The sequence below is a fragment of the Trichogramma pretiosum genome, unplaced genomic scaffold (assembly GCF_000599845.2).
Source record: "Trichogramma pretiosum strain Unisexual culture from Peru unplaced genomic scaffold, Tpre_2.0 scaffold43, whole genome shotgun sequence".
Classification (NCBI taxonomy): Eukaryota; Metazoa; Arthropoda; class Insecta; order Hymenoptera; family Trichogrammatidae; genus Trichogramma; species Trichogramma pretiosum.
In genome coordinates, this window is record NW_019640864.1 from 337777 (window position 1) to 360932 (window position 23156).

General features: G+C 46.6%; 1 protein-coding gene across 3 annotated transcripts in view; it reads right to left on the minus strand.

Moving 5' to 3' along the window:
* Positions 1 to 23156, minus strand: part of LOC106649693 (broad-complex core protein isoforms 1/2/3/4/5-like) — a 41713-nt gene that overhangs the window by 10347 nt on the left and 8210 nt on the right. For all 3 annotated transcript variants that reach the window (XM_014367257.2, XM_023457515.1, XM_014367256.2), the window contains exons 3-4: positions 13657 to 13801; positions 12279 to 12443 (exon numbers count right to left, since the gene is read on the minus strand). In XM_014367257.2, the coding sequence (XP_014222743.1) occupies positions 12279 to 12443; positions 13657 to 13801 (310 nt within the window). The remainder of the gene's footprint in view (positions 1 to 12278; positions 12444 to 13656; positions 13802 to 23156) is intronic.

A 23156-nucleotide genomic window follows, 5' to 3' on the forward strand; every position in this document is an offset into this window, starting at 1 on the left:
GCGTGTAGTTATATTATATAGTATATAATACTCGTGTGTACGAGTGTGGCGCGTAGCAGCAGCAGCAGCAGTAGCAGCGATAACACAAAGAAGAGAGGCGATTGTGTACGGAGTTGTGCTGTGTCGCGGCCTATACACACGACCGGAACGATCGAGGTCGCTTAAATATACGCACGATACGCACACGCACACACATTCGCACACTTGAACCGCATCGCGCTCTCTGCTCTCGAGCTCTCTCTCGCGGACACTCGACGTCCCCGACGATGCTTAATACCTATACTATCTGTATATTACGTACGAAAAAAAATACGCACGCGAAATTTCGAGTTCCGTGCTGCTAGTGGCGCTTCGCGCGGTCTCCATCGGTCAGCTTGTTATTATGGAGCAAAGAAAAAAAAAATAAAAGAGAAAAAAAAATTAAAAATAAAACGAGTTATCACGCACGGAGTGCTGAAAGATTTTTTTTCCGCGAAGACTCGGTTTATGTTATAGATTGGCGCACGAGCGTCGTCGGTGCGTCGCGCGGCTTCGGCGTCGGCCGATGATAGGAAGATGCTGAATGAAAGTGTCTCTCTCCTTGCATGCGTTATATATGTTTTACGCACGACAACACGATGATACACACAAGAGCGTAACATTATATACGCGAGTACACTAATACGGCAAAAATGATCCCAGATAAGCGCGTGAAATCGTGTGTTTGGGCAACGGACACAGACATTATTATATACACTTTTATCGCTCTCGGAAAAATACAAGCTGTTGTTGTGGTTCTTTTATTTTTGCTTCTTATTTTTTTATTCAACAAATCCGAGATTTCACTCTCTCATCTACACTTTAGTGAGCTATTATCGAGGAGGAGAAAAAAAGAGCGACGTTTGCACAACTCACCCGAGTTTTTTCCGCTCAAACACGATCGTGTTATAATGAAGAAAGAAGCTCTCCGCGTGCACTGTTAATAATAAAATCTGCACCTGTTTAAAGCGTGTTTATACGCGCGCACACACACACGTGCGTGGAGCACGTATTTATGAATTGTCCACTGCACTACTATTGCACCACACAGACACGCGCGCTTCGCTTCTTCTCTCCTTGCGCCGACGAACGCGCGTAAAACGGAGCACAGCAAAAGCGGAGAGAAGATCGGCGGCACGCGGCAGCGTATAATAGAGAAAGAGAATATATAAAATGCAAAAATAAAAAAAAGGAAGAGAGAGAGAGAGAGAAAAGTCACGGGCTCACGTGTACGTGCGTATACACGAGCGACGACGATCGAGGAAAGTGGCGAGAATCGGCCAAGACGGCCGGATAAAGACGCGTGGAAAAGGAAGTAGCTCGCGAGGAGAGTCCTATATATTTTTGCACGCGCGGCAGCCTCACGCGGGGTACTGTTGCGGAGAGCACTATAAGGCAACACAACAACTCCGGCAGCTAGCACAGCGGCACACGGGCGCGATCGCGTTTTTGCGCCACACTATACACGCCACAGCGCACACATGTATATTCCGTGTGTAGGTGCATGTATTTGTGTATACTATACAAACGTCTTTCGCGTGCTATAAGAAAGAGACTGCGCTTGTAAAATAACGTGGCGCTCGGCCGTATACTCCTCGACGCGGAGCGAGCCAGGCCACGGCAGGGCAGCAGAGGCAGCAACCGATCGTGCGCATCTATACACACACGCACACTCACAAACACGGACGCGGGTCGTGGTGGTACATCATGCGGGAGGGTGTATACATGTGCGTGCACACACGTACGCGCCTATACATCGGTGCAGAAATTCGCGTGTACAGCGACTGTGTAGTGTGTGTGTGTGTGCGCGCGAGCTGCAGCTCAGTCCAAACGAAAGTGAAATGGCATCCAAGCGCTGCTCTCGTGTCTGCGTCGAGCGCGGAGGGACGCTTTCTGCACTGGTGTGTGTGTGCGTGAATACATGTACATGCTCAAGTACGTATACGTACACATGCAAGCGCGAGACTGTGCGCGAGAGCTTATAATACCCGCGCCGAGCCGAGCGAGAGGCGTAGTCTGAAGTGCACACAGACGCACACACACACACATACATATTCACGTGGTCGGCAAACGAAAATCAGCGCCCAAGCATTTTGCCCGTATGGCCATTAGAAAATTGGCGTTCGACGAGTGAGCGAGAAAGGGACTTTATTTTTTTCCAGAAATTTAAGCTGCAAAACTTGTAATTACTTCCGAAGGGGTCACGGAGAGATAATAGGCCCATAAAAAATTGCCAAAAGCCGGATTCTCTTTCTCTCTGCGTCGCTGTTGTTCATTTATACGCTGCTGCAGCGATCCAATGGTCAAGCATCGTGCAACAGTAGCAGCGCGGAATCGATCCCCCTCTCCGTGTCTCTCTTGGCTCCAATCGATCCCTCGGAACGATTGATGATGTCCGCTCGGACTGCTCGCCGAGTTCTGGCTCGCTCGCTCTCGAGCTTAACAAAGGATATCGCCTCGACTCGCTCCATGGGCGCGCACACGAGATCCCCGTACACCGTACGAGTTTATGGGTCCGTGCGTGCCTAAGTATATGCGCATTAATAGGCATGCAAAAACGAACGAGAAGAGAAGAGAAAAAGAGGCGCACGCGAGGATGCGGAGCAGAGTTGCAGCGCACATAGCAAATATTGCGAGACGAAAAGCGGAGCAAGAGTGAAAAGTAGTCGACGATATACACCTGATTCGTCCGACGCCGCCACTCTACCGCCCCGCCGCCGTTGCCACCGTCGCCGCCGGCGCTGTGCATCCAACGTACACACAGTGTATGGCTAATAGTAGTAGTATTGAGTACTATAAGGTAGGCAGGCACCTATACACGCACGCGGATAAAGCACGGCAGAGAGGCGCAGACACCTGACTGGAGAGGAGAGGGCGAGGGCCGGCACTCGGCAGCAGCAGCAGCAGCAGCAAAGCTATACTATATACATTCGGTGCGCACAAATGTTGTTATATACCTCGACTTGACTCGCTACAGTAGTAGCAGCATATCTATATAGGGACTGTAAGGGGAGTTTACAATGCGCCATGCACTGACTGAATCTTTTTCCTCTTCGCGGCGCGGCGAAACCTGCTCCGATCGGCCCCATTGGCTATGGCACGTCTTATTTGCCGCGTCGAAGCTTCGCAGAAATAAAGGATGCAAGGAGGAGAGAAAGACAGAGAGCTATATTACAGCCGAGTTGAATACAATGACAATTGGCCTCTGCACTTGTGCTCGAAACTAGTTTTTGGAGCTCTCTCTCTTTGCAGGACGGGGTCTCAAGGTCACTCGCGGCGAGCGTCATTGCAATGTATATTATGTATACTATACATACGAGCACAGCCCCCCATGCGAGCTGAACCTCGTACAAATATATTCATGACGGTATTCAATGGATGAGAGTACGAGTAGGCCAGCCGAAAAAGTTTATAGGTACGATTTATGCAGAGAGCGAGAGAGACAGACACACGATCGAGCAAGTATCGTTTTTCACGAGCAACCAGTTGGAAAATTGTGTATGTGTGTGTGTGTGTGTGTGTGTGTGTCTGTGTGTGCACACGAGCCTGTGGTGACGGCGGTGTAACGAACGAGCGAGGTCGTTTGCGCGCACACACAGAGTAAGCGCATATCATGCATACTTACACACGCATTAAGTATACACACGTATGGATTGCTACGGGCGCAGGTCTGCGTCGCGCTGTGCAAATCAAGGCGCGCACGTATACACATATGTATATAGAGGAGCGAGCTCGAAAGAGTGAGGCGGAGAGAGCGAGCGAGAGAGCAAAGCTCGACGTTCGTGTACGTTGAACCGGCCGACGCCGCCACCACCGCTGCCGAGACGGAAAGAATCGAGCGACGACGACGACTACGAGGACGCATGTATTTTCGGAGGGGGAGAAGAGAGCAATATAGCATCGACAACGATGACGACGACGACGACGACGACGACGACGACTCGTTCATTCGCCGCGAATATATGTACAGCTCGGCGTGCAAGCCAACATTTATACATATACGATTGTCCACTCGTTAGGCCTCGGCTCTGTCTCTCTCGGACGGTGTATTACTATACATTTTTGACCCGTTGGCACGCTGCTATATATCGCGCATCGCCATACCGGCTTAAATTCGGAGTCGACGATGTTCTCTGCACGAGCTCTTTTAAGCCTCGTCTACAATCGACAGCCGTGACCGATTCTCGCTCCGATCGATTTGGCCCAAAGTACATGACTTTATGTGGTATAATTACAATGCGCGCGGTTCGGGCGAAAAAGTACATCGAGTGTCAAGGTCAGAATAAGCATCTTGCGTTTACGCGAGACAGACCGAGTGAGTAAAAAAGAAAGAGAGAGAGAGTATAAGTGAGTAGTACGGATAAGGTGTAGAAGAGAAACCGGAAGAGGTCTTAAAACGAGCGAGTGCGAGAGGGTATATAGTACAGCGGAGCAGCGACGGCAGAATTCTCTTTTTCGCGCGCGCCACGAGGAGAGAGAAAGAGAGAGAGAGAAAGAGGAGCAGTAAGTATAGAAAGACACAAGGAGCAAAGGAGGAATGACAAAAGGACGCAAAAAACCAAAGAGAGATGTGTGCTACTGCCGCTGCTCATGCTGTTGCTTTCGCAGAAGAAGAAAGATAGAGAGAAAGAGAGAGAAGTATATATAGTAGAAACAATAGGGAAGGAGCAAAGTAGGTGAAAGAGAGAAGTTGCCGCCGTTTCAACGAGCTATATACGAGCAGCGAGGACTTTTAGACTGAAAACCCCCTTTTTTTGCGCTCCCACATATACGTAATCCCTTTTTTAAGCAATCATCGCTGTATTTCCGGGGCCCGATCGGCAAGTCGCAAAATCAAGAGCTTAAAGAAAAATCTCTGTTTCGCCGAGCTAGGCAATTTCTTTGTTTTTTTATGCGCACGAAAAACAATAATAATAATAATAATAAAATATCCCACTACGCCAGCCAGCAGTGGCTGCGCCATCGACTGTCGATCTACGCGCTGAGTAGTGGCAGCGGCGGCAGTAACATCGGCAGGAGATAGAGAAATAAATATGAAAAAAATAAAAAGGAAATGGACGCGCGCGCGGCACTCGGTCTCTCTATATGTGCTGTATATGCGCGACGCCGCTGCTCATGGTAGTGCACGAAAGCGGAGCTTTGGGGGCTCTCTCGATATATACCGAGTCGTCGTCGTCGTCGTGCTCGGCGCGTTGGGTTAAAAAATAATAATAATAAAAATAAAAAAAAAGGCAAGAAAGAAAAAAGTCAGCGGTGCGTCGAGGCATATACAGTATAAATATATATTGGGAAGGCATACACAGCACGTGAAACTATATTGGTATATGTGTGCAGTGTATGTATCGGTGGGAGGCGCGGCAACGGCAACGACCACGACCACGACTACGTAGACGACGACGACGACTACGACGAGGCGAGTCAAGAGAGGGAGAGGAGGTGTATATACGGGTTTCTCGCTCTCTCTCTCTTTCTCTCTCTCGCACTCGCGTCGTCCCTTAATGAAAATTCCCCGGCGCGCCGCCGGCCCCCGCGGCACATCGATCGGGCCGCGCGCACAAAACTCGCGCCCTATACGTGTCTGCATGGCTATATACATTGCAGCCGGCCACCAAATATATACCCACACTTTTATACATACACACACACACACACACACATCGAACTGGAGTTTTAACGTTTGTCAGCGGGAATATCCTGTGCTACATATTATAATGCGAACTTCGAAGGGGCTTTATATACTATATATATGCGGCTCAGGCTCATCGTTGCGCGGCCGAGAGTCATCGAAAGGTATGCATGCCCGATGCGCGTCGGGACGACAGAGTCAGAGAGAAAGAGAGAGAGAGAGACAAGAGGATCAATCCATCGAGTCCTGACGAACACCCCCCTCAATGCCCCAAGTGCCGGTGCTATGGTACTGCTGGTGGTGGGAGTCGAGTTTGGTCTCCTCTCTCGCATACACACACACATACCCGTTGGCACAACGTGATCTTTCCACTCGTTGCTGCTGTCGCTGCCGCCGCTGCTGCTGCTGCTGCTTTTTGCCCTCCCACATCGGCGCGTTCTTTTAATCGTTATACAGCCACCCCTTGTATAGCTTCGCGGATCTTTTCCTATGTATAGGTATACGCCGTGCACGTGATATCGATTGCCGGTATATATAATACATAGGGAGGCATCAGCAGGAGAAAGGCTTTTCGATGTGCGGCGAAGGAGAGAGCGAGAGAGACAGAGTCACGAGTTCACGAGCGACGAGCTCGCAGGATTTTTGGCAGGAGGACGAGTTCTATTCGTTCGACGATATGCAAGTCTACGGTGGTATAGGAAGCTATTGACTGCTATACTACTACCACTACTACTACTGCTGCCGCTGCCGCTGTTGCATGATAGATTACTATTTGTATTTTAGGAGTTGCCGCCGTGTACCCGGCACAACTACTGCTTAATTGAAGAATGAACCCTACAACACATAACGTAGATAGAAAATTCGATGTGTCCAATGGAAATAGAGAGTCGTATAATTTTCGATTAATCCGTTGCGAGCCCCGCCTGCGTATACATCGTCCAAAAAAGACAACACCGTAAAACGAGAGAGAGAGAGAGAGAAAGAGGTATACAAGAAGCGATGCGATTAGAAAGGGTTAAGAGGCACTATACGAAAAATTAAGTTTCGCCATCTGAATGCTTAATACTCTGCGAGCTTTTAATCACTCGTCTTTCCAATTTTTACAATTAAAATGGACGACTCGAGTTGAAAACAATAAGAAAAGTCTGCACAAGATAATGAAGGTAGCAGTATCGAAGCTAAGGAAGCGCGGGAAAAATTCGAGTTCGCGATTTCTTTTACAACAGAGCTATAGTTTATTATAAGCTCGCGGGCTGCCGTGATTGAAATTCGAAAAAAGGATCCAAAGTTTAAAACGCAGCACTTGTATAAAAGGGAATCTTTGTGCTTGATTATAATATGGTACACGCTGCCGCGCTGCAGTTGTACACAAACACAATGAGCTCGTCGAGTGCAGCGGCGGGAGCGAGGCTTTTTGCTGCTGTACCCTCTCGTGGTATTATAAGGTATGTATAAGGACGATGCTTTTGTACGTAAGGCAGGCGCAATTCGACCTTGCCTTCGCCGATCTGCATGCGTAGTATATCGCGAGTACCCGTGCATAATATAATATAATCGCTGCGGTATAACTCGTAAGAAGAATGAGAGAACGATTAGAATCGAGAACTAGATTGAAAACGTCACTCACTTTCCCTCTTTCTTTCTCTGTCTCTTGTTTTTGCGTACTTTTTCCGGGCTTTAATTTACGCTTTTAAAATCTAAACTCTGCTGGTTTTTCGCGATCAAAATATATTTTTTGGTGTTTAAAAAAAAGGAAAAAATTGAAATTGCTAAAAAATAAAATATAAACATCTTTGGAGCGCAGTTATATAGCTCGACGTTATAAGCACTACTAGTAGAGAGTTCGGGCAACGGCGTCGGCGCGTGCTCATATTTATACATCCATACATACGTATATATAAGCGAAGCTATTACAAGCGCGGCACGACGTTCCGGACGACGACTCTCTACTACTATACGGTTGCTGCTGCTGCTGTTGCTGCTGGCGTCGGCTTCGCAAAAAAGCAATTTCGGCCAGGGAGGAATAAACAAAAGAGAGTAAAAAAGTAGCAGCAGCAGCTACAAGCCTTGCCCGGGCACGTCGGTTTTGCTCTCTCTTTCTCTCTCACTCTCTCCTCTGCGGGTAGAGATTCGAAAAGTAGCAGAAGAGACGCGCGCGCAGATGCGAATCCAGTCGCGTTCGCTTATATATTCCCCTCTTATGCAGCCACTTCTCTGTGTGCGAGTGTGTAAATATATAGCTGTGTGTGTGTATGTATGGGTCTATACGTGCACGAGTGGGTTGAGTGGACCGCAAATCCGCTCTCTGGAATCGAGGCGTTTTTCGAGTCTCTCTCGCGAACGCGGAGCAAACATTTTTCGCGAGTCTATCAAAAAATAAATAAATAAATAAAAAGAGAGGAGGAAAAAAAAATTAGTCATACAGTCAAGCCTATAGTAGGGGATGCACGCACCACCACGCGAGAGATGCGGATTTTTTATATGGCTCGCGAAAATCCCCGCAACGAAGAAAAAGAGGAGCGAGAGACCTGGTCATTCCGCGTGTTATACGGGAGAAAGAGAGCGAAGAAGAAAGAGAGAAAACAGAGAGAGCCGTGTCAAGGACAGCCCGTGGTATACGCCGAGAGTATAGATATATTATATGTAGCACAGAAAGAGAGAAAAGGAGCCAAACGAGCGAGAAGAGAGCGAAACGAGAGAGTGAAAGAGCCTCGAAGGACTGTGTCAGTCGTTGTCGTTCTTCTGCCCCTTTGCTTCTTCTTCTTCTTCTTCTCCTCTGCATCTTCTTCTTCTATACTTTCGTCTGTATTTCTCCAAAACCTTGCACTATATCCGCGCTACTATATTGTGATACGAAAATTATGAACGCGGGCGGCGGTATGCGGAGCAGTGCAGTAAAAAAGATATATACATGCTCTCTCTTTCATCGTTATCCGGAAGAAAAAGATTCAAGTTCACGCTTAAAGCGCATATATACTGTACGGCGACTTTTTGCTCGTTCTCTCTCGGCTTTCGTCGCGAGTATCGCATCGAGATCGGTCGAATCGACGCAGGGGCAGGGATTAATCAAGGAATATTCAAGACCCCGACGGCTGCACCGTAGCTGATTTCTCGCGTAATAATATTCAACGTATCGCACTCTACCTTGTGTGTATATGCAGCGATTTAATACATAAGGTATACGATATACATACACACCAATCACGCATTGGCTTTATAAGCCCCATAAAGCAGTGCCGTCACGTCGTCTTCGTCGTCGTTGTCGTCGTCGTCGTCGTCGTCATGCTGCGCGGGAGGGGCGCGCGTGATATAGTCTGGCAAAAAAGCCGAGGGAGAACCACTGCTGCTGCTGCTGCTATGCTGGTAGAGGAGAGCGAGACCACGCACATATATATCTATATAATACATACATGTACACACGTCTTTGGTTGCAGGGTGCCGCGAATGAGCAAGACAGAGAGAGAGAGAGAAAGGTAAGGTGTTATAATACGCATGACGATGATGCTCCGGGCCCAGCTTTTTTATATGCAAAGGTGCGCGCACGCACTATTTTTTTTTCTTCTTCTTCTTCTATACTTCTCCTTCTTCTGCTGCTGCTTCTCGTCCCTTTTTGGCCCTGAGCTCGCTCGCGCGGAGGAGTATTAAACTTGGCTACTTTAATACCTTTATGAATGATGGCCCGAGACGCGCCGAGCTTTTTTATGATAAATAACAAGAGTGCACACGAGCGAGCCAAAGAGATCGTATTATAAAGAGCCGCGCGTGAAAAAGTCAAAAGTTTCGATAATATATAAATGTGATTTTCGTTCTCGTCGTGGCGAAAAATTAATCTATACTCGCACACACACACACACACACACACACACTCGGACGGAAACAACAATTTAGCTTGGACGCATGGGCGAGATTAAATTAACGAAGGATAATGTAGGCTGCGTCGCTATATATACAAGAGAGAAAGAGATTGAAAGTATACGGGCGTGAAATTACTCGCGTATATATACTACGAACGTGCTCATATAGCGTGTATGTGTAACATGCAAACACACTCTCGGCCCTGCGAATTATAAAGAAGACGAAAAGGAGAAGTGGAAGATGCGAGAGAGAAGAAGTCAAGAGTGTATGTATGCACGTGTATACGTGTGAGCTCTCACATACACACACAAGCACACCCAAGTATCCTACATAAGTTTGCTGCGAGGAAAACACGTGGAGCATTTATATACCGACGACCCTCGCACGTATGTACGCTTATTCTCTGCCACATTATATACACTACAATGCATTATATATGTTTCGATTGTAATTAGTAGCGAAATAGTATCGGCTTACCATAAAGCACACGGAAGACGATCGATCTCTCGCAAAAACTTGAGCCTATCGCATTATACATCGTCGGCGAGATATCGTCGCGCGTCGACTCGCTCGGCGATGATTCATAATAAATTATACTATATTTCTTTTTCATAAACAGAGAAAAAAACGACAATACGCGAAACTCGTCGATAGTTAGAATTTTTGACGAATCGTTGTTTTTTTCGTCGTCGCGTTGTCGAGCCGTGAGAGCGAGTTTGTTCAACCTGCTCGCGACGTTGGGAGCTCTATTCACGCAGAGCCGTGGAAAAATTAGCATACAATATGGGAATTTATGTCTTCGCGGAGAGTCGCGCCGAGACTCGTACGCATAAAAAACGACGACGATTCGCGGGAGGCTCCGAAATTTCGATCCACCACGTGTTTGCCGTTTTTATTCTTTTGAACCGAGACACTGCGATATATCTACGCCAAATATAAAATATTGTCGTCAACGCGTCGACAGATACGTCTATTTCGCAATTCACAAAATGGTCAAGCTCTCTCGCGAGGGGGGAGAAACCTTATAGAAGATTATTCCGACTCTTTTTTTTTGCACGTTATGCACGCTCTGTCCGGTCATTTCGTAAGGAGTCACAATGGTTATAATAAGTACATTATAACTACAACAACAACACATACCCTTTGAACTTTGGCATCCAATTTGGATGAATCGAGCTTGGTCTCCACAAGCACGAATCCCTCCGAAACACTCCTTGTTCAATTCTCTCTTCTCTCGGCCGTCGAGTGACGAAAAAAAAAATTTATTTCGTACTCGTTTATGTATTCTCTCTTTCTCTTGTATATTCTTATTATTTCACCCGTCTAGCAGTGCGGCACTCGTGACGTAGATTGCGCGCCGCGGCGACGACGACACATGTGTGTGTGTGTTAGTACATTTATGTATGCACGTATGTGCGAAATGAAAAAAAAAATAAAAAAAGAAGAAATACACAGCATATAGATATGCACGCGCGTTTATATATGTGTATAGCACATATATATGTGTGTGTATATGTATAAAGCTCCCACTCTCAATTATACATCCGTCGTGCGTCGTCGTCGTCGTCGCATGCGGAGGAGTTCGACGCCCGTTGAAAAGCCACTGTAAGCGCGCAGCTCGTAGTGTACATGTGCATGTATGCGTATATATGTATGCACACACAGACCTGCAAGTGAACGTGCCTGTCCGTCTGCGTATGTGTTAGTGTTATATATTCTGCGACCAAGCGACGGATTGATTCCTTCTCTTTTAAAACATATATATATAAGGCTTTAAATATTTGCAGTTATATATGTTCTCGATGCACACTGTGTGGTGATGAACTGTCGGTATTTCACGCTGCGTAAATACTGTCACGCGAAAGCCGAAAAGTTCCCAAAGCTCGATCAACTCTTTTTTGTACGATAAACAAAAATTATCGATACAAATTTATAATGCAACAAAAACAAGAGAACCCAAGAGTAATAATAAAGACGACGAGTAGCGCGTGCACACGGTAGAGTCTGTCTGTCTGCACCGTGCGTGCTTGTGTTGTGCTGCGCGCGCGGTTTATCGCGAAGGTTTTTATATTATAATGCAAAATCGAGGGTTGATGCGGCACGCACGCGGCACTCCATCGAACTGCCGACGACCCGACGACGACGACGACGACGACGACGATGGCTGCCGCCGTTGCCGCTGCTGCTGCTGCCGGCCTGTTCTCTCGGGTTGTGTGCATAGTCTGTCTCGCTCTCACGCTCGCGAACGAGTATATTCGCCGAGCGCGAGGAGCGAGAACGAGATAGACATAGAGCCAGGCATGAGGCAGGGAGCTTTTTGTATTGTTTATCCGCACGGCGCCGCGCTCGTGTGCTAGCAGTAGTATATTCTCTCTCTCTCTCTGCCTCTGTCTATCTGTGCAGAAATGGACGCAGAATGAGACAGACTGCGCGAGTTTCACACGCAAACTTATACATGCAATCTATCTCTCCGTCTCTGTCTCCCTTCCGCGCAAACATCAGCGCGACGGACTCGCGCACCGGCCGGTGCGAATTTCGCACAGTAGCGGCTCGGAGACCGTAGCGCGCGACGATAAGAAAGCTCTGCGACTGCTGATCGCGCCACGATCTCGCGGTTGAGGGTATCGCAGAGATACGTGGGTAACAACCCAATGGGTCGCTTACCGACCGTCGGTATTAACCCCCTGCGCGAGCGCGTCGGTAAAGAAGGAAACATCATTGGCAAAGGGTATAGAGCTTTGTGACTTGTGAGATACGTAATCGTGCCGCACGAGCTTACCTGCAGTTCGGCCTGGGTCACGTCGATCTCGCCTTTGTAGACGAACTCGATGATGAATTTGAGATCATTGAAGCACACGTCCTGGGGCATGATGATGGTCGGATGCGTGCACGGATTGGACAGCAGCAGCTTCTGAAAGTACGAGCTGCACGCCGACAGAACGACCTGCGAAACGAAAAAGGATGAGCATTGGGCAAGCCAAGAGATGTGACAAGAAAGGATCGGGTTCAATTAGCGCGCGAGCTTTCGACGCGCGAGGCATATTGCGAGCTCCAGTCGCGAAAGAGAGGAATATTATTTTAACGAGACGCGATTGTTGCGAGCGAAAAATGCTTTTCGCGCTCTGAGTTTTCATTGCTATCTCTCACTCATCTTGCTCGAAAAACCTTTTTTCGCCTTTTTTTATTATTTTCTTCCTTTTCGCCCGACAGCAGCAGCAGAGAACGAAGGAAATCACAAGAGATAGGAAAGCTCGTAGATGAAAACAAAGAAAAGAAAGAAGAGTCGGAGATAGAGCGTCGTAGCACGAAAAATGGGGGGAAAAATACTATCCGCCAGTGTCAGTGTATAGCCAGGGCAACAGCGGAGAAAGGATAAAAATTGTCGGAGAAATGCGCGAAAGGCGCACATACACATACACGCATACATAGAGAGCGAGATTCTGTAGGAAAAAGAGAGCGTTGGGTTGAAAAAAGAGAGAGAGAGAGAGAAAAAAAGACGCAGACGAGGCAGAGGGTAAAGCTTTCTGCGAGGGAGAAAGAGAGAAGTCCAATGCGAGACAAAGAGAAACGAGACGAGGGAAAAGAGAGCACAGGAAATGAAAGAGAGCGAAAAAGAGAGAGAGAGAAAAAAATAAAAGTAAAGTAAAGAACGAAGAGAAGATGGGCTCTCTCTCTTTCTCTCTGTGTCTCTCTTTCTCTCTCTCTCTCTCTCTCTCTCTCTCTCTCTCTCTCTCTCTCTCTCGTGCAGGCGTGTGTAGGCAGGGAAAAGAGAAGAAAGAACGCGAGAAAGAAAGAAATGGATCGATAGAGCGAGCGCAAGAGCGCGTGGGTTAAAAAGAAAGACGAACAGAGGGAACGGGGGCGAAAGAGAAGAAAAAAATATATATGTACACTTCTTTTTTACAAGCCAATCTTTCTTTTCCCTATTTCGCTCGTACGCTTATTTCTCCTTCTTATAGACGTCCCTCTTTTTCTTTTCGAGGTATACATAATAATGCCGTTATATGCGCGCCGGCACTTGGTCTCTCTCTCTCTGCCCGTACGTACGTACTACTGCTGCTCGTATAAAGAGACGTATTTTCGCCCGCACCGTGAGTGTAATAGAAGAGAGGAAGAAGCAGAAGAAAAGAGAAAGAAAATAATTCATAAAAATGCACCTTGTGGGCCTTGAGGGAGGCCTCGTTGCACGCTAAGGTGACGTCGACGAAGGCCTCGTTCTGCAGCAGCTGATGGAACACCGACGTCATGTTTGACTGGTAATTGTCCCAGCGCAGGCAGTAGTGCTGCCCGGCCATCCCTCCGCTGCGAACACACAAAAAAGAAACAACAAAGCGATTACTATATTGTGTATTGTTATTGGATTTTCGTAAAACTTTAGCCGTGTACGGGAGAGTAGTAGATTAATACGATCGCAATTAGATTTCGCGCGAAAATAGATCTTGTCTTGGACTGAATAATACATTCGAACGAACTCTTGTTATCCGACCACGAGTTGAGAATATCTATCTCGGTAAATGCGTTCACCGATAAAAAATTCACCAAGTCCAATTTTCCATGTCATCCACGAGACATTTTATTTCCTTGTCCAAGCACTAACTGGACTTTCCCACTTCTTCTTCTCTTCTCGACTTGCAAGCTCTCTCTCTCTCCCGGCTCTCACTCGATAAAACGTATAAAAAAAGGAAAGTTCATCGTTACTCTCTCGTGCACTTAGAGAGGGAGAGAGAGAAAAAGAGATATATATAAATATATGTTTATGCACGATTCATCTCAATTTTTTTGTTAATCCTCGACGTCGAGCTTTTCTTCGTAAAACTCGCCGAGTCGAGTTTTGTTTTCCTTTTTCCCCCTACGCGGACTCGCAGTAAAGAGAAGAAGGCAAAGAAGAGTTGGGAAGAAAGAAGACGAAGCCACAGCAGCAGAAGACGACGCTATTTCCTGAGTAAGCTCGCACCAATAGAGATAGAGGACTCGTCTTTGTCTCCTTGTATGTTTCAGCTTTTCCTTTATACACGCCACTCACCCTAAGACTCTGGACTCTCTTATCTCTTTTCCCTATTTTCTTTTATACATATCAGCACGGGCTCGGAGTTGTATCCTTGGCTTTCCTTTCTTTTCATTTTCTCTCTCTCTTTCTCTCTACCTCTCTTTCAGCTTTCTCCCTCGGCGTTATCGACGTTCTTTTTCCCTCGCTTCAATTCACTCTCTTCTCTTCTTTCTCTCTTTCTCTCGCTTGTGCTCTCTCCTCTCTCTCTCTCTCTCTCTCTCTCTCTCTTGGGTATTTCTTTTCAAAGCTTTCGTCCTACGGCAGCACGGCAACGGCAGCTCAGCAGCCGTTGAAGAAACCCCCGGGCTTTCGCTCTTTAGCTTTTTATTTTACGCCGTACTACGGACTTACTGCTTGCGCTACCAAGGTACTTTTTTCTGCTTTCTGCAGTATAGCGACAGCAGCAGTCGCCCTGGAAACTGTGCAACTTCTACCATTTTTCCCTGGGTGAGTGAGAGAGAGAGAGAGAGAGAGAGCGAGAAAGAGCAAAAGAGAGAAGAGAGATGGATGGAATACTGGTGGGTGTTCAGAGAAGCAAAAGGAGAAGCTGAAAAGGGTATAGCGCGGAGAAAGCGCGCAGAGTGAAGCGAGGGTGAAGTTTCTTGTATCAATGCACGTGTATATAAGAGGGGAACAGCAGCAGCAGCAGATGAGGATTTTCTCTCTTTTTCTCGCTCGCTCTCCTCGTTCTATCTTCCTACTTTTCTCTTGTTCGTTCCGTTCTCTTTTTTCGCTCTCTCTCTCTCCCTTAAACATTTGGCTTTTTATACTTGGCTATACCGTTTCTGCCATTAGGAGCTCGTGCTGTGCACAAGACACGAAGGAGCGACGTATTACTACACGTTTATATATCTGTATGTGCTCGCTCTTTCTCGTAGAAGCAGCAGCAGAACTGTTCTTTATTTTTGCTTGTCTTTTCGCGTTCCCTCTCTCTCTCGCTCCCTCAGCGAGCAAATGGAAACAAAAGAATAGTAAGAGCTTACGGCCTTACGCTTTTTATACGCGCGAAAGAAACGAGTGCGCGCACTGTCGTCTTCGCTCTTTTTTTTGTTCCTAATGGTTCGAGTTGAAAAATTATCAGTAAATTAAATGCAGAAGGATCAACGGATGGAAAGTTCGAATAGGCTCAGAAAAGTTTCAAACGATACGGCATAATGTGTATCGGACTTGTGTAAAATGACCACGAGAGTCCACGCACGCAGGCATAAGAACGCGAGAAGCCTGCAAGGCTAAAACTGCAGCGTGTATGCGGGGTTCGTCGATCTGTGCTCGCCGCTCTGATCTCTTATAGTGCACTCTCTAAATCAACTCCTGCTGTATATCTGTATATATGTAGCGGAGAAAGAGAGAGAGAGGACGGCGAGCGTATAGAGAAGGAAAATGGATACGTTATGGCAGGAGAAAGCAGTGTGCAGTTCGCTAAAAGATAGACGAGAAAAGACAAAGGATCGCGCCAGCAGCATCAGCTCAATGTGCAGCTGGCGAGCACGGATGCGATGTTTTGTTGTATTTATAAGTAAGCGCAAAGGGCTGTGCGCGGAACGACGCCGTGACTTTGAACGATAATGACGCGCTTTTTCCTCGGCGCGCACTTTTCTTTCGCTATCTTTTCTTCCATATTATTCATAAACAATGGAATTGCGCTCGATACGCTTGAGAGATGCGTGCCGTATAGTAGTCGTGCGTCAAGATGTGGCTGAACAATATAATAATATAGACCATTGCTATTATCGTTGGGCTTTTTTGTGTTGTCCTGGCCAAGTCTGCGCAAGGATCCACAGAGAACGGAGTTGACACTTGGAAATTTGAATAATCAGGGGCATTGAGAAATGAATATCAGAGATAGACTCCGAATGTACAAAAGCTCTCTGTTTATTTGTTTCGTCGGGCTGCGGGCTTGTTGTGTACCTATTTAAATAGTTGAACCAGACGCGACCCACCTTTCGCCCCGACTGACCCAGTAGCCAAAGAGGCGCTACAACACACAGCTGGGTAGCATATAACGGTATACGTATAAACCCGTGTGTTTATATATACTGTGCACCACGAGGCTCTCTCTCTCTCTGTGCGCCTCTTATTATATTATACACGCAGCCGGGCCGCAAGGTCGCAAAGGCCCCCTTCTCTATACATTATATAGTCCTGCGATGTGCTTTGTACGGTGCAGGGATAATCGTGCACGTGCACAGCTTTGGCATGCGAACCGATATCGGAGCCGATCATCGGAGGATCTTATAAGCGAGTTCGATGAACGACGACAACAGAAGCAGAACGCTCATTATTGATTTTGTTCTAAAATAAGATTTGGTACGATATGAAAGACGTCAATTTTCACAATATGCCAGATTATGAATAATTCGTCGCGGCGTATACGTGTACGTTCGAATTCCCGGTACGGGTTTTACAAGTTTAATGCCGCTTGCGCTCGAGTGATACTTTCCTATAATACACCGCTGCATGTATTCTCGCGATTATCCGATAAACTAAAAGGAAAAGACGCCTATTATATTATGTGCTCTTTTTGTCGTTTGCCTTGATGCGCTCTGCAATGCATACATATATATGAGAAGGAAAAGATTCGCACACTGTCACTCGTCTCAATTGTCTGTACAGATTATTTTCCTCGCGCAACGAACAGGTTGATTTCGCCACGCGCGAAGGAAGGAGGACGCGTGAAAATAGCTCCCACCTCGAGAACACAAAGCGAGCGAAGAGAAGAGAAAAACAACAACAACAACAACAACGTCTACGAGAGACAGTAGTATAACACAGCGAGAGAAATAAACGCGTCTAAATTTTCACGCACGTATAATCCTCCTCGACGTCGACGCACGTTTATGAGCGCGAGGATCGTGCGCTGTTGTCGAGATCGAACCTCCTCGCGCACTTCTTGTAGCGCGCGGAGAAAAGTAAAAGCCAAAACAAGTGAGCCGCAATGATCGCGCGCGCGTCGGTGGCTGCTACACTTGCGTGCGAATAATTTTACTATGTATGCTGCAACTACTACTTCCAGTCGAAGATCGCCATAAAATGAAAAGTAAATGCGTGTATATGTATGTATAGGCGCGCATCGACATCGCGAGAAAAGAGCAAGCGATAATTACGCATATGTATATAGTTAGTTGAAAAAAAAAAACTGCGCGCAAGGAGAAATTCTCGGTGAGGTGTGCGTGCTGCAGCCACAGCCAGACAGAGAAAGAGAGAAAAGACCGGGATCAAGTGTGTGAAAAACGAGAATTCGGGTAGGGGACGAACGAACGAACGAAGGAGCGAACGAACCGCACGAGGCGTGTGCACCATCCCTTTGGTGTTCGCGATGTAAATTTAACCAATTGCAGCGCGCGAGAGTTCGGCAACTCATGCTTGCCTGCTTGCGCTGTGGTGTGAGAAAAGGAGGCATAAAAAAGTTTTCTAGCCAAATGTAAAACAAACGTGCAAAGGATGCGAAAATGCGCGCCACGGCCGTTCTCGCTGTGCATATACCCTCCGCTTTCTCTCTCTCTCTCTCTCTCCAGTTCCTAATGCAAACTCTGGCGCGCGTATACTTACTGCACACACACACAGCTACACACACATTGACGATCGTGTCTGACTCTCGCCAAAAGCTTCTTATAACTCCTCTTTTGCCTTTCTCGCGATCATCGAGCGAGCGAGCGGAGAAAGGAATGGACAAGAGTTTATATATATTTTATAATACAAAAGCGGAGGCCAAAGTGAGAGGGAGAGAACGAGAGAGATAGAGAGAGAGAGAGAGAGAAAGAGAGCGAGAGAGAGAGAGATATCAATTTCTCCTGCGCGCGAGCTACATTCGCGCGCCAACCACCCAAGTACGATACTTACTTTTCGCATTTTTCCGAGCTGCGCGCGCCTTTCTTTTTCACGATTCCACCGCCGCGAGAGCTCACATAATACATATACGCGCATGGAAGTGAGAATATACTATGTACGTGACAAGACGTATGTTATACGCAGCGTACGAGTGTCCGTCCACACAGGACGCGCGCTTGCAAACGCACACACATCACACACACATAAGTATCGGTGTAAACCTGCGCGCAGCGAGAACGATTCACTTTATCCTTCATCGAAAAATTGCCGTGTGTGGTTCTAAATGCACCGCAGTCGCAGCGTGTGTGTGTGCATATAAGCGCGTAGTTGCATCGTTATAAATGTATATGTGTGTAGGTACTGCTCACGGCGTAGCGCGTTGCTGCTATACTACTTTCCATTTCTCTCGTGCATATACGTATACAGGTTCTCTCTCTCTCTACTTCTCTCTCTCTCTCCTTTTCGCCGTGTGTTATCTTTTGCGCGACGGGAAAGTTCTGCGGATTTCACGTAGCATGTCAGAAGATTTAGCAGCAGCAGCTGTGGAGAGTAGTATAAGGAAGGAGGTAGGGGGAGAGAGAGACGCCTCATATACTTTCTACTCTACTATACACGCTGCATGCATCATGTGTACTCGCCTTCTCTTCTTTATGTTACTTGTTTTTTTTTTTATTATTCGAATAGACCTGCATCGAGTAGTAGAGTCGGTAGCTGTGGCAGCAGAAGCGCATTTCTCTTCTCTCTCTCTCTCTCTCTTTCTCTCTCTGCGCACGAGCGCGGCAGCCGTTTTCACCCATTTTCCGCTGTATATAGCACTACTACTGCTCGGCAACGCGCATATACCATGGCGTGATAATATACATGCGCTGCGCTTGGGCTTTTAGTTTTAGTCGAAACTATACCAACAACAAAGTCGACCTACTTTTCTCTCGCTCCGTCTCGCTTTGGCTCACGGTTATACATGGGAAAAGCTACTGCCGCCAGGCAACAGCAGCAGCACCACCACCACCACAACCGGGAGAATGAAAGCGAATTGATGGACTTAGCCTGCTGCGCATATAACGTCTAAAGCGAAGGTTGCAAATATTATTTAGCTTTGACGCTCGCTCGCTCGCGCTCCTGCGGCTTCGCGCGCGTATTCCCACGTTTCCGCGGAAAATTCTCGCTGCCAGGCAGCCGCGCGATAACCCCCTTTTAACCGAGAGAGTACAATTCTGCTTCTACTCCTGTGGCTCTCTCTCTTTTTCTCGTTCTCTCGAGATAGGGAGAATAAAAAATGTATATAAAATGTGTGTATTCTTTCATTATACAGGCTTCTTTTCGCCGTGTGGTATATATACACGCGAGAGAGGCTGCGCCGCTGTCTCTCCTTTTTCTCTCCCCTTTGACTGTTCGCATGTTACATAAAGAGCCCTTTTTTCTTTCTCCTCATCCACTTGGTCCCTCTACTCTCTGCTATTGCTATTGCTGCTGCTGCTGCTGCTACCACTGCCGCTTCTTCTTTTCCTTCGTTCTTCTTCTTCTTCTCGCTGCTTCTCCTTCCGCTTCCGCAGTTGAGCATTATATAACGTTAAAAGCCAACGAACGCCCTATCTCTCCTTAGCTCGGAGAATCTCTCACTCTTTTCCTTTTGCCCTCGCGCTCGTGCGCTTCGTGAAAACGTTATTTCCTTATTTTTAGACCCCGGCCGTGCGTTTCTTTTACGCGCAGCAGCAAGCAGCAGCGTACGCTTGGAATGAAAATTTCGCCAACGTCAACGAACGATGCGGCATTTAAGGGAGAGACGAGAAGAAAAAAAACATGCTGTGCACGGGTCGAGCCCGTGCGAGAACGAGATGCCTCTTATATATATTATATATAGAGACAGAGCCCCCCAAGGTCACACGTGCAATGTGACGCAATGACGTTGTATATATCGAACCACGCGACGAGATCGCGCTGAGAGCTTTTTTTGTGCAAGCTCGAGTTCGTTCGAAAAATCGATGGCTTTTTGTGGACAACATATCGAAAAACGAACAATGACACGAAACAACGAAAAAAATATAAAAAATCAAACAGAAGACAGGGTTGTGGAAGGAATTCGTTATAATTTTCCACCCTCGCCCTCGTTGCAAGATCGGCTTTACATCCCCTACATGTCCTATTTCATTGTGAAAACCGGACTATTCGGTTTTGCTCTCGGCCCATCTTCTTCGGTACTTTTCAACCTATCTTTCTCATTTTTTTTTCTTCCCTCACTCTCTTCTTCTTCGCTTTCGTCCTTCTATATAGTACATATAGCCTTTAGGCAAGCGCACACATACACATTTTCTATCTTTCTCCCTGAAACTTGGAGCGCACGAGCTGCTCCTTCTCTCCTTTTTGTTCCATTTCACCCGGTGCTCTAGCGCCGAGCTGCCTCTATACCGCTGCTGCTTTTGCTGCTTTCTACTTTGGCGCAATGTTCTCCCGCGAGATATCTGTCTGTGTATATGTGTGCATGTGGCTCTGCCTTGCGCTTCTCTATGTGTGCATGTTTGTGCGTGGATAAGTGTAGATATACATTTGCGTTATAGAGCCAGCTCACGTATAGCACCGAAGGGAAACTCGAAACTTGCGGAGAGAAAGAGAGAAAAAGTATCCGAGCGCGCGAGCGAGCGCTAAGAGTAGTAGAGCGCGGCTACGGAATCTCTCTCTCTCTCTCTCTTTCTCTCTATCTCGGTATATATACAACTATCTTTTTTTCTTTCTACGCTTTTTGCCTCTCTTTTCATCTTTTTCCATCGTAAAGTATGTGTGCGTGCTTGTGTGTGTGTGTGCACGAGGCCGCAGCAAAGCTACAGAAACTTAAATGACTCGATGTGTTTATGTATGAGAGTGCACCAGGACAATCATATACGGATTTATGCTCTTTCTTTGTCGTTTTCGTACATACTTGCTGCGTTGTTCGCTCCGACAGAGCACCACACATGAATATATGTATATCACACGTATATATGCAACGTAGGTTAAAAAATAACATTCGATGGTTTATTTTCTTTCTTCTTATTTTTTTTCTTCCTTTTTTCTTCGCGAGCGAAAAATACACGCGCGCGCGCGCGAGTACGGAGGATGATACACGTCTAGCTGCAGCGACATAGCAGCAGCGTAAAAAATGAGAAGGACGCTTGAAAAAAGGAAGCTATAGTAATACTAGTTCAGGAATATAACAGCGAGAGAGCGAAAAAGTAACTTTGATAAAAAAAAAAAAGAAGAAGTTGTGTGCGCGAGTAAAAGGTTCGAGTACAAAGCGAAAGTACGAAGAAAGAAGAAGGTATGACACGACGCCAGCTGAAACAAAAATGAGAGAGATAGAGGAAAGAAAAAGAAATAAAAAAGGGTACGAGCTCTCAGTTATACGAGAACATGATATATAGAACTGTACGGAGAGAGAGAGAGAGAGAGAGGGTCGTCGTCGAACAAAAAAAAAGTTTCGAAAAAATTAGTTTACAAAATGAAAAGTGCGAAAATTGGAAGACATTTTTGGCTCTGTGTCGATACGATATACGCAGCAGCATCAGCTGTTGCTGCTTCTGCATGTGCAGGCTTTGAAATGTTGCCTCGCGACGTTCTCTCTTGCACAAAGCTTAGTCATCTTTGGTCGTGTGTTGTGCTGTGCTGTGTCTGTGTAGGTGTGTGTGTGTGTATAGAATGTCCTACATTTCCGTCCTACGCTTTTCTCGCTGTCTCGACGCGCGTCCCTCCCTTTCGTTTCTCTTTGCTACTCCGTTTTTCTCTCTCTCTTTCTCTCCGTTCGTGCGCGCAAGCAGCGGATAATGCCCATTATAATATTGTTGACTCTCTGATATATATATATAGTACAAGACGCGTAGTTCTTTTGTAACGTGCCAAGATAAGTCTCATTTTATAATATTCTATTAATGTGCACTCTCGGGTGCACTTGGAGACTCTTGGCGAGATCTATAACGTGTATAATGACAACTCGACGCTAAGATGCGCCAGTAAGATGAATTTAATGAACATCGATAAAAGTGACGTTTCCGACAGAACGAGCGCGTCTTCTCTCTCTTTCTCTTGCTGTACACGAAAGTAAATACGAACTTTTTTTGTTGCACCCGCGAACGCGCAGAAAGCACAAAAATGGCAACGTCGCTCGTCATGCGCGCAGCAACAGCAGCAGCAATATCGCGTACTATATAGAATAGAGAACTGAAAAGAAAAAGAGGAGGAAAAAGACTCGACGACAACGACGACTACGAAGAAGCGGCGCAAAACGAAGAAGTTGGAATATAAGAAGCGAGTAGTGTATACGGATCGAAGAGTTGTGTGGAACGTCGAAGCGAATAAGTTCCTAAAGAGATCGGCACATCATCGGTGCGTCGTCTCGTTTCGTCGCTCTCGTCGAAGGGTAGCTTTTCTCAAACTGTTTGGATGCTGAATATGGAGAGACAGAGAGCAGAGAAAAAAAACTACTCTGGCAAGAAACGCTTTTCCTCGCGAGAGAACCCGTATATGCGTCGCAATATCGTTTTCCTCCTTTTCCTCTTACCTACCTCCCTTCCCAGCAAGCTCCTAATTTGAGTTTGCATCATGCGCGCGAGAGTTTATATACGAAAGTGACACGCAAAAGGATATACAAGAAAGAGATATATATATATATAGAGAGAGAGAGAAAGAGAGAGGGAAATGACAAAGTGGGCGAAAAGAGAGACGTAAGAAGCGTTGAAGAGATAGTACGCTTGTGTATGTATGTATATGTCATAGCCTATGCGCTGACTACAAACATATAGCGTACATATATAT